General features: G+C 45.5%; 1 protein-coding gene across 2 annotated transcripts in view; it reads right to left on the reverse strand.

Moving 5' to 3' along the window:
- Positions 1-460: 460 nt before the first annotated feature.
- SWAP70 (switching B cell complex subunit SWAP70) overlaps positions 461-13,416 on the reverse strand; it is a 78,997-nt gene continuing 66,041 nt past the window's right edge. For both annotated transcript variants that reach the window (XM_057553330.1, XM_057553329.1), the window contains 5 exons: positions 10,386-10,493; positions 8,654-8,820; positions 3,093-3,291; positions 2,045-2,141; positions 461-1,676 (listed from right to left, as the gene is read on the reverse strand). In XM_057553330.1, coding sequence (XP_057409313.1) covers positions 1,570-1,676; positions 2,045-2,141; positions 3,093-3,291; positions 8,654-8,820; positions 10,386-10,493 — 678 coding nt within the window. In that variant the 3' untranslated portion in view covers positions 461-1,569. The remainder of the gene's footprint in view (positions 1,677-2,044; positions 2,142-3,092; positions 3,292-8,653; positions 8,821-10,385; positions 10,494-13,416) is intronic.

Here is a 13,416-nt window from a genome sequence, read left to right on the forward strand (position 1 = left end):
AAACGATCAGTTTTCCAAGACACAATCAAGCTGGACTGAGTGGGCCTGCTTAATCCACAAGAGGCGTTTTAATCTTGGCAACTGTGTAAAACCAAAATAAAAAAACCACATTGTTTACTCTGGTAAAACTGAAAGAAAAACTGAGAGGCATAAAAAGAAAATTCGGGAAAGCAGAGGTAAGAGGATTTGGAGGGCACAGCAACAATGAGGGAGAAATCATCTTGTAAGTTCCCGTTTGTGAGCTGACACATCCACCACGGTTTCCCACATCAGTGACTCAAATGCCAAACTTGAGGCCATAGCTAACTTCGTGATAGCACTGGTTTGGGGGCTCCAAACTGCAAACCCAGTGTTTTCAGGAAGTGTCCCTAAATCCAAGTTCATCTCATTATGTGAAAACATGCACACATACACACAACCTTACCCTCCTGTCCTATCAAATCAGACAGCTGAAAATGTATGCTCTTCTGGTAGTTTTTATTTTCTTACTGATTCCATTTTACTAAAACAAACAAAAACCATACAAAACACTTTTAATATATCTTAGAAAATTAGCAAAAAAATTAAGAAAGTTCAGCATATTACATTGTACAATATTTAGGTAAGAATGTTTGAAAATTATAAATATTTTGTTCCCTCTCAACATAGCACATCACAAAAATACATTTTAAAACTTTTTTCATGAATAATTCCTAGAAATGATCATATCCCTATTTATCAAGGAAAAGGTCTGATTAGGACAAGCATTCACGGACACCTGAAATGTTCTGTACAGTAACTACAAAAGTAAAACCAAGGGGTCTGCCGGCACTTGGACAGTTGAAACCATTTTAAATATTAGGAGGAATTCAGTTAGTATCAAAACATCATTCCAAATGGGATTTACTTAGTTCATCTCTGTGCTGCCCTTGACTCGTAAGTATCTATCTCAGCCAAAGCATTGTTTGAAAGACTTCTGCCTCCTTGAGATAGCGCCACTGGGGCCAGGATGCCAACCGGTCACACTGCATGAACCTGCACAACCAGAGACACGGACGGCAACGGCTTGGTCAGAGCGAGGACCACGTGCGGGAGAAACGCCTTCTCCAGTAGAGCAGCCGTGGTCACAGGCAGTCCACAACAACCGCGGGCCACGGCGAGCAGACTGGCCCATCTAGTTTAGGAACAAGCACTCGGAGGAGGAAGAACAACGGCCCGGCCCGCAGAGGTTCTGATAGCCGGTGAGCTGAGCGCCGCCCGCCGCCAGCCACACGCCGCGGGTCGACGAGGGCGCCACTGCGCGGTCCGTGCGCGGGCTCCGCCGACAACCTGAGGGAGCTAACGGGGACTTTCAGAAGCTGCAGTTTTCAGAGAAAGGGTAATTAAAGAGCTTCATGATGCTGACTTTTTTTTTCTTTTCAGGTAAGCCCTTCTTTACAGGCAGATAGGTAAGAAGGCTTCCTTAGTATACTGACCCCACAGGAGGTGTTGAAAGAAGAAGAGTTAGAAGCAGCAAAGCCAGGTCCTTTTGTCTTTAGCGTAAAGCTTTCCAGTTATACTCAGAACCTACATAACTGATATGACTTCTGCTCACTCCGTGGCCTTCTTTCCTTTCCAGCTCTTCTCTCTCTCTTCAAGTTCTGCCTGGGTGAAAGCTGCAGGGCCCCAGTTAGTGATTAGGTGAGGGTTTTTTGAACCTAAGAGACAAACATGCATTAAACATAGGAAGTCTTATATTCTTCAATTAACATTATCATTTTTCCACAGACAAAAGAGTAACTTTTCTACTTTATTTCTTCTCTGAGGAACATCCATAAAGGTTATACCAGCCAAAACAACTAGAAGATGTATACAAAGGGGATTAACCAGGCCTTCTTATCTATCAGAGGGCAAGTGATTATTCAAGAGAAATTTACTGTAAACAGCTGGGTTTCTGTATATTTGGGCTGAGGAAGTTTGTTTTTTGGTTTTTGGGTTTTTTTTTTTTTTTAGCACAATTCAAGTACACAAATAAAACAGAAAAATAAATTGACTAAATATCTGATTACTTCAAAGAGTGTGCTACCTGGCTCTATCAATCGAATTAATCCTTCATGCTGGGCCACTTTGTCCTTCCAGCTCTTGGTCTTGTTAGTTGCCATCTCCAGCTTCTTTTTAACTCCCTGGAACAAAAGCAGATTTTAGACTAGGCAAACACACAGGTAGTTTAAGAGTCAAATAACGATGATTAGGCACTTACTATACACTAGTGGATCATCTCATTAAATCGGCACAGCCGTAAGAAGCACGAAATATTATTATCCCGTTTTACAGATGTGGAAACTAGGATTCAGAGCAGTTAAGTAACCTGCCCGAGGTCACACAGCGGACCTAATTCGCACTAATTATAGATGAGTATATAAGATCCTTGTGTGCCAGTTACGGCTTACTGCCTCTGGGCTCCAAATCCACCCTTCGCTGTCTTGCCTGTGCTGTTAGGCTAACGCTCCCTCGCCAGCTGGCACCACTTAAGCTTCGTTAGTGGAGGGGCTGGCGGGACACTGGAGGAGGCTCCACTGTGCTCCGCTCAGCAGCTCCGGCGGCAAGTGGGACGCCCATGGTGCTCACGCCAGTGGGTTTTAGCGGCACCTCTGCTGTGGGCAGCTTCCACCGGCGCCCCAGAGGGTGGCTTCCCAGTCTCAGCGCCTCGCTGAGCTTTTCTGCCACCCAGTGGGCGAAGGCCAGGCCCTCTCCAAGAAGGACTGGATCACGGCACTGGGCTAACGGGGCAAAGAGGATGTGTTCCTCCCCTGGGTGCTCTGCCTCAGCCCTAGAGGCAGGGGCTGCTTCCTGTGTCTGCCCTTCCTGCAGCTCAGAGTTTTCTTTGCTGCTCAGGAGGTAATCCCCTGTTAGAGTTAATAGTTGTTTATCTTAAACCTTCCCTGTTCATATTGCCGTGTAGTTTCAGTCTCTTGATGGGACTCCAACTGTTACGCCCCATCGGCTGTAAAAAAATTCCTACCTACAGCTAAACACAACTCTTACACCACTTCTTACAGTAAAGCAAATATCCTGTTGTTTTAAATGTTTAAGAATATTTAAATGCACGTGTTTGCAGGGCTGGGTTTAATGACCTCGTACTGCTCAAGTGCTTGTTTCCGTTCAAGCTCGAGCTGCCGCAGCTGCTCCACGGCTTCCTGGAGCGCCTGCTCCTTGACGGCGCGCTGGTTCTCCAGCTCCTGCTTCTCCGCCTCCGTGGTCCGAATGGCCTGCTGCTGCTCCGAGTGCCACTTCTCCAGCTCGGCCCTCTTGGACGACTCTTCCTCCAGCAACCTGCGGTGCGAGCTCGGCGTCAGACCCGCCCGGTCACCGCCCCTGACCCAGCAGATGACGGAGCATGCCAGAGCCGCAGAGAAGCCTGGGGGTCATCTAACCCACCCCTCATTTCACAAGAAGGAAACTAGATTCACTAAGTGGCTAAGGTGACTCATAAGTCCTGCTCCAAGCTCTGTTTCACACTTTTATGAAAAAAAAATGACAATAAAAATAACATGAGTTGAAGGCTTAATGGGCCAAGAAGGAAGTGTGTTTTCTCAATTAATCCTCACAATAAACTTAAGTACTATTATTATTCAGTTCAGAGATGAAAAAAGTGAGGCCCAAAGGTTAAGTGACCTGCACTAGGTCATTCACCTGGCAGGCAGGTGGCAGGGCCATGTTTTGAAATTTGCCGGGTTGCTATAACATTAAAACATTTTTTATCTAGCGAAAACCTATCACCAAGGAAAAAGCTGACTAATGAAAGCAAGAGAAGAAGGAGCTGACAAAAGGTAGAGTAACCAGACACCATTTACTACCGAAGCACTGCCTGTCAGGCTCTTCACCTTCATTGCTGCTAACCGTCCACAATTCTGCAAGGTGTTATTATCCCTGCAGATGAAGTCAAAGGGTTTAAAAGTATGACGCACAGGTAAGTAATGGATTTCAACCCAGGCCTGTGTGACTTCAAAATGTTATCTTTTAATAACAGGCTACCTATCTGAGAATATCCAGCTATGCCGGTATTTAATAAATAAATTAACATGCAGCCCTACCTGTATCCAAAGTGTAGACAATGTGGTTAGATGCCAGCCCAGGACAGGACGCATCTCTACCGGCTTGACCATCAGAATTATGGTAACAAGCCACACAGCAGACCAGTAACTACTACCTAAGAGCGTTTGCGCTTCTAAAACCGACAACAGCAGAAGTAACGTAACAGACTCTACAGCCCCTATCTGACTACCCCAATCCCCATCCCCAGTCCCACACCATTGTAAGAACTCCCTCTACAACATCCTACAGGGTGGTTCTCCAGTTCTGTGTGATGGGCCACGCTTCACAAACCGGGTCAGTTTATTTCTGGCAGCCTTGATTCTTATAAAGTTCTTCCTCAGGTAAGATGAGCTCTCCCATCCCCTACCCTGGGTTCCACAAGGGCCAATCTGCACCCGCTGAGACATCCCTCAGAGTGTGACACCCGCAGGGAACACAACACTGCCAACGTGGGCTGACCAGTGCAGAGTGGACTCACTCAGTGTGTATATATTCCACACCGTCCATGTGCTTTTCTAGGCACAGGGGATACAACAGTGAATGAGACCGGAAGGATTCTTCATCCTAGTGGTGAAAGTCTGGAGGGGAAGGGACATTTGCAGGAGGTTAGGCTGCCCAGCCTGAATCCCCTTCACGTGTCTAGGGATGTCTTGATGGAAAACACTGACACAAAGGAGCAGAGACAGTGAAGAATTTATCTTTTGGTGGCAGCAACATCTAGCGTCAAGTGATGGCAGGAGCAATGGGGACAACTGACTGACCGACCCACGATGCCAGTGTCGACATCAGTGGCACCCTCGCTGGGCTCTTGCCGTGGCCTGGTCGGGGCTGCTCAGCCTCCCTTGGTTCCTGCCTGTGTTCAAGGCCTGGCCACCTGCCTTTCTGTGGAATTGGTGAGTTTCTCAAGAACCTTCCAACAAATGCTTTTATTGCTTTAGCTAACCCAAGTTGGTTTCTGTGGTTTACAAACAAGACTCCTGACTAAAGACTTGAACCTCTCTGTGCCTCAGTTTCTTCATTTATAAAAAAGGAATAAGAACTATACCTACCATCAAAGGTTTGCTGATCCATTAAATGTGATAATGCAGGTAAGGTACTTAGAACAGTGCCTACCATGTCATAAGTGCTGAATAAATATCAGCTCCTATTATTATGGTGGGACTATTACCTCATTTACTCCGAATACTTCATGAAGGCTGCCTGAGAGTATATGAGGTTTTCGGCAATCAATCATATCAGGGAAGTAAAACCCTGAATCTTTTCAAATGAGCTGCTATTAAGCCAAGTATCCTGGATCCTATACTTGTTCTGTTGATATTTTAAATTATCTTCTTGCTCTAAAACCATCATTCCAGCCTGTCAGCACCTTTTTTGAATGCTTATTTGACATTCTATACATTGCATATCTTCCCCATCTGCAGATGAGCTGAAGGAACAGAAACCAACATACCCCGAGTGACTACCAAATCCGGACGTTACACGAAACTCTTTGCAAGCATCCCCTCCTTTACCCTTCACAACAACCCTACGAGCTTATTGTATAGATAAGGAACTGAAGGCTGCAAGAAATGAACTAACTTTTCTAAAATTACACAGCTAGAAAGTACCAGGGCTGGGAATCAAACCCAGACCTCACTCCAGGGCTCAGCGCCAACCTGCCTTCAAATACATGAAGAGTATTATCGCATGGAAGAGACTGTTGTTCCACATGGCCCCATGAGTAGAACCTGGCTCCATTCATTCAAAAAAGACTCCCTGGTCCCTTACTGTGCGCCATACACCGTACTAGCTGCTGGGAATACAGACCTAAGGTACGCTCCTAGGCCTCACAGACACAAACATTTAGTGGGCGGAAGTTATCATCGGACAGACTATGGCTCCGTCTCACGAACTTTCCAATAATTGAGTTGTCCAAATGTTAAATGAACAGTTTCCTTCCGAGTTCCCATTCAGGAGAGGATAGATAACCTTCAGGATTACACATTAAAAAAAAAAAAAAACCTTCAATTTTAGTGGGGGGAAAAAAAAAAAAACAAGATGCAGATGGCTCAAGTCAAAGTTCTTGTATTTAAACAATTCACTATAAAAAACATCTCTGGGAAAACTTAAGACACTGACAGAGAAGGCACCATCCATTGGAAGAACAATGAGATGCCAAACGTTCCAAGAATGACTTTCTATTGCTTAAAGAAAGGACAGAGGCTAACTAAAAAGCCCTCTAGGGCTTCCCTGGTGGCACAGTGGTTAAGAATCCGCCTGCCAATGCAGGGACACAGGTTCGAGCCCTAGTCCAGGAAGATCCCACAAGCTGCGGAGCAACTAAGTCCATGCGCCACAACTACTGAGACTGCGCTCTAGAGACCACAAGCCACAACTACTGAGCCCGTGTGCCACAACTACTGAAGCCCACGCGCCTAGAACCCGTGCTCCGCAACAAGAGAAGCCATTGCAAGGAGAAGCCCACGTACCGCAACGAAGAGTAGCCCCCACTCACCACAACTAGAGAAAGCCCACACACAGCCAAAAATAAAAATAAATTTTAAAAAAAAAGGCCCTGGGGCTTCCCTGGTGGCGCAGTGGTTGAGAATCTGCCTGCCAATGCAGGTGACACGGGTTCGAGCCCTGGGTTGGGAAGATCCCACATGCCGCGGAGCAACTGGGCCCGTGAGCCACAACTACTGAGCCTGTGCGTCTGGAGCCTGTTCTCCGCAACAACAGAGGCCACAATAGTGAGAGGCCCGCGCACCGCGATGAAGAGTGGCCTCCGCTCGCAGCAACTAGAGAAAGCCCTCGCACAGAAACGAAGACCCAACACAGCAAAAATAAATAAATAAATTTTTAAAAAATGCACCAATGATTAAATATTAAAAAAAAAAGGCCCTGTATATACACCCTCAGCCTAAGATCATGTTACAGTTCATTAGTACCAGACTCAAATGTTTCTATCTCAACTCCACGATGACTTCCCTTGATTTCCTACCCAGAAAGGCCTACCCTGAGGAGTGGGAGCAAGGAGAAAGCCCCCTTTGCCAATCTGACAAAATGTCCCTCTGAATCAGGCCCAGCCTCCTGTGACTTTGGGAAAGAGATGGACTCGCCTCACTTAAAAATGACCACTAGAGGGCGCGAATCTGTCCACTTCAAGTTCCAAAAACTAAGGTAAAAGAAAAACAATTTAGAGTAGTAAAATTCATAAAATGGCCTTACATACCCCAAGAAAAAGTAGTTAGTTTTTGTGCAGTAATTTCAGCTTATTGGAGCAGAGCTGTATGTAGTAGTTATGTTTGCATTTAAAAGGTTGAAACCATTTTGCCATTTACTTAAATCAGAGTGTACAAAATAATTAGCCAGAGCTTTTTTTTTTTTTTGGCCACATTGCACAGCATGCGGGGATCTTAGTTCACCGACCAGGGATAGAACCCGTGCCCCCTGCAGTGGAAGCACGGAGTTCTAACCAGGAGATCGCCAGGGAATTCCCTAGACAGAGCTTTTTAAATAACAATACCCATGCCTGGGCTCCTATCCACAGATATTTTGATTTAGTAAATTTGTGACAGGCCCTACATGAGTATTTTTTAAAAGCTTTATAGGCGATGATGATATTTACCACTGGTTTAAAACTACTGGCATCCATTATCCAAAATTGTCTTATTCAAAACATCAGTCATTCTATAAACATGAAATAACTAATACTTTAATAAATTTCTAGAGTTATCTGGTTCCCTTTATTATCTAATCTCTGCCGTGTCATAATTAACCTCCCTCAAAGCTTCAGAGAAGTAAATATATATAACGTATCCCACCTGTAAATTCTCTGCACAAGGCGATCTATAAACTCCTGACACATCACAAATGATGAGGAGGTTCAGAAACGTCTAATGTCCCTTAGAATGTCTCTCTTTGCAAGTCACATGGGCCCAAACCTTCCCATGCAGTGGATGGTGTGCTAACATCACTGCCCAATGACAACTGGGTGGTGGTTCCCATCCCCTGGTTAACACCATGGTGAACACACACTTGTGGGACCCATAAATGCCAGGCAATGTGCTAGGCATTTAATTTTCTATTTAGAAGATAATTTTTTCCTTAATAGAATCAAACTTTTCAAAACCTAATGCATTTATTTTTGAAGTCATTTTTGGCAACATACATAACGAAGAAACCTCCTTCTTTCTTTCCTCCTGAAGATTAAAAGAACACCTGTTGCTGCTCCACGTGTGGCATGGCAGCCATGGAAAATGTACCCTAGCTCATCCCACAAGTGCTCCTAAAACAGGGGGCGTAGCTTAAAGCACAAGATATGCCTGCACTGACCAGCTGAAGTTTTTAGCGCTGCATCCCCTGACATGACATCTTAAAGAAAGCAAATGGGGAAGCAAGTTAGAAACTGGGAGAGGGTAGCTGAGGCCTGTCTTTAGCCCTAGAAGCAAGGGTCTCCCAGCGGCCCAGACTGGGAATAAACAGCCCAGCCAGCCAAGCCTCCAGGGTCTCTCCAATCTGTCAGAGACCCCTCCCTCTCCAGCAGAGTTAGTCATTCCTAGAAAGTGTATGAGGAGTCCAGGCAAAGCACATAAAGCACAGAGGATGAGGCGATCGGCACCTGGCCTGAAGCTTCCGCACAGTCTCTTCATCTTGCCGGGCCTGCCTCTCATCCTCGAGAGCCTCCTGCAGCTTTAGGTACATGTCTTCCAGCTCCCGGACCCGCTGCAAATACTGTTCCAGTTCAGAGGACTTCTGGGCAACCTGCTCTTCCATCTGCTGCCTGATCTGACGGTATAAAAGAGTCGTGTTTGAACTCAGGTTGACTTCGCCCTCAGGGAAAGCCTCCCGCTCCACCACCACCCTGAGTGAAGCCGCAGCACAGCCCACAGCCGCAGCCCATCAGGGTGGGCAGGGCCCCGTCCTTCACTCCCCGAAGACCGAGGAAGCAAGAGCACCACACCCAACGCCAAGACCCAAGAACACAACCGAAGAGTCTGGGTACACAAACTACACCCTAAACGCTGTTCTCCTGCCCTGGTATGTTTCTCATCCCTTTCACTCCACATTTCAGACTCAAGAAAAAAATATTTCCCTGTATAATTTCTCTTTAAACTCCTTTCTGTCTTAAAATCACCACCTTTCTACCAAGAGTCTCCTCTAAAGGGAATGAACCTTTCCCCAGTCAGAACAGCCGAAGGGTTAAAATAAGGCGGAAAGGAAAGACTGGCCTGCAGTGAGCCCTTCTGCACTTACCTGGCTGCCCAGCACCCCGTCCTTTCTCCCTCCCTAGGGCACCTCCTGCCCGGGGGACCTCAAGCACTTAATTAGTGTTCTAACACTTTTATGGTTTCTCCATTCTAGCTTAAAGAGCTTTGAATCTCTGCCTTATAAGTTAAAAGACAAGGACATCCTAAATGCAATAACATACACATTAGCATACGTCTCTGCAGTTTATAACTTTTACTTGCATTAGCTTAGTTCACCCTCAAAAGGGTCATGAAGGATCATATGACTATCCCCCTAATTTGAAAAACAGAAACGAGTTATTCATCAGCAGGAGCAGAGGGCACGAACCCAGATCTTCTGGCCGCGAGGGCAGCACCCCCCACGTCACACGTGCCTTCTTCTCGTGACACAAACATGTCCACTTCAAGTCTGAGCAAAAAAAGGTGCTAAAGGAAATGTCACAGCGCCTATTTAATAGGCCCTGGGCCCAGCCCTCTCCCACACACTGCAACTCATGTGAGGAGACCTGTGTTCCAATTAACCAGCTCGCTGCCTGAAGCGACCTGGACCTTGGGTCTCTTGGGGATGAGAACCTCTAACCAGATGATGAGTCAGAGCTGCCAAGAGCGGCAGACCAGCATTCATGTGTTCTCCTGACTTCAGAACCCTCACTTTGCTCATGACAGAGGTGCAACGTCATGGAACTTATGCTTACTTTTTCCGTAGCTATTTATTTTCCAAGCCAAGACTGAAGGATGAAGGGGATGCTATTAATAACTGTACCAGGATGGCAGGGACTGTCGCAGGCAAACCAAGAACTTTAGTCCTCCTACCCACAGTACGTATCATCCCATTCCATAAATTTCTACCAGGGGGTCTTGAGTGCAAGGTTTACCTTTATATCCTTGGCATGGTGCCTGGCATATAGAAGGTGCTCAATAAACTGATAATGAATGAATAACAAACATGTAGCTTCCCCAGGAGCCCACTGCAAGTCAGCAGCAGAGCCAAGCTGGCAACCAGCTCTTCACCCTCCACCAACCCAGGCTGGCCTTTGCCCCTCTGCCGACCGGGGCTGGCTCTGTGAGTTAAGGCCGCAGCACCTCTGGGCATGTGGTACTCACAAGCTTCTCCCGCTCCAGCTCCGTGCTGAACCTGGCCTGTAGTTCCACTTGAGTCTGAAGGCGCTTCTTTTCTTCTTCTGCTGCCCGAGATGCTGCTTCTTCCAGTTTCTACCCAAAAACCCATCCACAGAAAAGCAGGGAATATTACAATGGAAGTGCATTTGGAGAGAAATGGTCACACTTAAACATTATGGAGGAACTCAAACATTCTCAGTGTTCAATAAAGACAGAATAAAACTTGTAGATCCACTGGAATTCCATTCCAACAATCTTCCCAGTCAACATACAAAACAAATTAGGTAAATGAATGATTCCTAATAACTCTGAACAACATTTTGCCAAGAAAATTTTAGTACAGTCATTAAGTTAAATTCACTTGCAAATGCATTCATGAGGTTCGAATCTATTTCTTGAGCTTGTCCTATACAGTTTTGTCATCTTAACATTATTCCTTAAAACTTTACCAGAGCTCAACTTCCCAAAGGGTGAATGAGGAACTCCACAGACCCTTTCCCTGGCAAAACAACATTTAGAAGAAAAGCAAAAACAACCATTTAAAGTCTCTGGGAATTATCCTAAAGGCATACAGCAAACGGAGAACACTTATCCAAGAAAATCAACTAAATCTCAGCAAGAATAGTGAAAGTCTACGGCATGTGAGCCACGGTGCGGCCCCCTCTCTGCCTACTGCTCCCCCGGCCATGGCAGCGGAAGGAGGCTCTACCCCATGGCCATGGAACCAAGAACACAAGGCTCCCTCTCTCCTCAGTTTCCAATCTAGGGCTAAGGTATCTCACAGGAGGGTGCAGACAAAACAATGTTGCTTGCCATTCCAATAAACAAAGAATATTGCCCACCATCAAGCCATCAGCCACTGCAGCTGTCCCAGCAGTGCACCCTGAGAGGAATTCAGGATGGAGGAAAACAGGATACTGGCCCTAGATAGTTAAGATGCATATCTAAGGAATAATTTTAATGAGCTCAGATTTGCATCTTCCCATATATTGAAAAGCACTAAAATCATTAACTTGAAATATCTGTTTTTTGTGATTAGCAGTAACTACATGTTTTGTTTTGTTTTTTTCAACAAAAACTCCTATGTATCCTGGCTCCCCGCTTACCTCTTTGGAACAGTTCCTCAGAGCTGAGAAGCTTTCTCCCGGGCTGGCTAGAGTCCTCAGCAAAGTTCCCGAATAAAACGTTAACTCTCAGATTTTAGGCTGTGTGTTTTTTTTCAGTCGACGAGACCAACAAACTAAACCACAGGCCAGCTACAAGTCTGACAGGGGAAGCCAGGGGAAGACAGCAAAGAGCCCCCGTGTAGTAAGGAACAAGTCTCTAAGACAGGCCTCAAAAACTACATGTGGGCCAGAATTTAAATATCAGACTGTGGGGCAAGGTAGGTCCCAGGACATTGTTGAAAACAACAGAGCAATCACTGTGAGATGAACAACTGGAGGTGATACCAACAGAGGCAGCCGGCTTAACAGAGAGCTGAGAGACTAACAGAGATCAGAAATGGAGACAAAGAGCTCTGCTGCCACATACAAAAATAAGCTCAAAATAGATTAAAGACCTAAATGTAAGACCAGTTACTATAAAACTCCTAGAGGAAAACACAGGCAGAATACTCTTTGACATAAATCACAGCAATTTTTTTTTAATTTATCTCCTAAAGTAAAAGAAATAAAAGCAAAAAGAAACAAATGGGACCTAATTAAACTTTAAAGCTTTTGCACACAAAGGAAGCCACTGACAAAGCGAAAAGACAACTTACCAAATGGGAGAAAATATTTGCAAATGATATGACCAATAAGGGATTAATATCTAACATATATAAACAGCTCATACAACTCAACATCAAAAAAACAAACAACCCAGGGCTTCCCTGGTGGCGCAGTGGTTGAGAATCTGCCTGCCAATGCAGGGGACACGGGTTCGAGCCCTGGTCTGGGAAGATCCCACATGCCGCGGAGCAACTAGGCCCATGAGCCACAACTACTGAGCCTGCGCGTCTGGAGCCTGTGCTCCGCAACGGGAGAGGCCACAACAGTGAGAGGCCCGTGCACCGCGATGAAGAGTGGCCCCCGCTCGCCGCAACTAGAGAAAGCCCTCGCACAGAAACGAAGACCCAACACAGCCAAAAATAAATATAAATAAATAAATAATTTTTTTAAAAAAAACAAAAAAAACAACCCAAAACCTTGTACACTGTTGGTGGGAATGTAAACTGGTACAGCCACTGTGGAAAACTGTATGGAGTTTCCTCAAAAAACTAAAAAGCAGAACTACCATATGACCCAGCAATTCTACTCCTAGGTTTTTTGGGTTTTAATATTTATTTATTTGGCTGTGTCAGGTCTTAGTTGTGGCACACAGGATCCTTGTTGCAGCATGCAGGGTCTTTTCGTTGCGGCACGCGGGCTTCTCTCTAGTTGTGGCATGCGGGCTGCAGAGCGCGCAGCCTCAGTAGCTGCAGTGCATGGGCTCTCTAGTTGCGGCGCATGGGCTTAGTTGCCCTGCAGCATGTGGGAGCTTAGTTCCCTGACCAAGGATCGAACCCGTGTCCCCCTCATTGGAAGGTGGATTCTTAACCACTGGACCACCAGGGAAGTCCCCACTCCTGGGTTTATATCCGAGAAAAACAAAAGCACTGATCTGAAAAGATACATGCATCCCAATGTTCACAGCAGCATTATTTACAATTGTCAAGATATGTAAGCAATCTAAGTGTCTATCAACAGATGAATGAATAAAAAATAGATGTGGTGAATACATATCTACAATGGAATACTACTTAGCCATAAAAAATAATTAAATTCTGCCATTTGCAGCAACATGGATGGACTTGGAAGGCATTATGCTAAGTGAAATAAGTCAGACAGAGAAAGACAAATACGGTATGATATCACTTATATGTGGAATCTAAAACATACAACAAACTAGTGAATATAACAAGAAAGAAGCAGGCTCACAGATATAGAGAATAAACTAGTGGTTACAGGGGGAGGGCAAGATAGGGGTAGGGAAA

Source organism: Balaenoptera acutorostrata, chromosome 9, assembly GCF_949987535.1.
Source record: "Balaenoptera acutorostrata chromosome 9, mBalAcu1.1, whole genome shotgun sequence".
NCBI lineage: Eukaryota > Metazoa > Chordata > Mammalia > Artiodactyla > Balaenopteridae > Balaenoptera > Balaenoptera acutorostrata.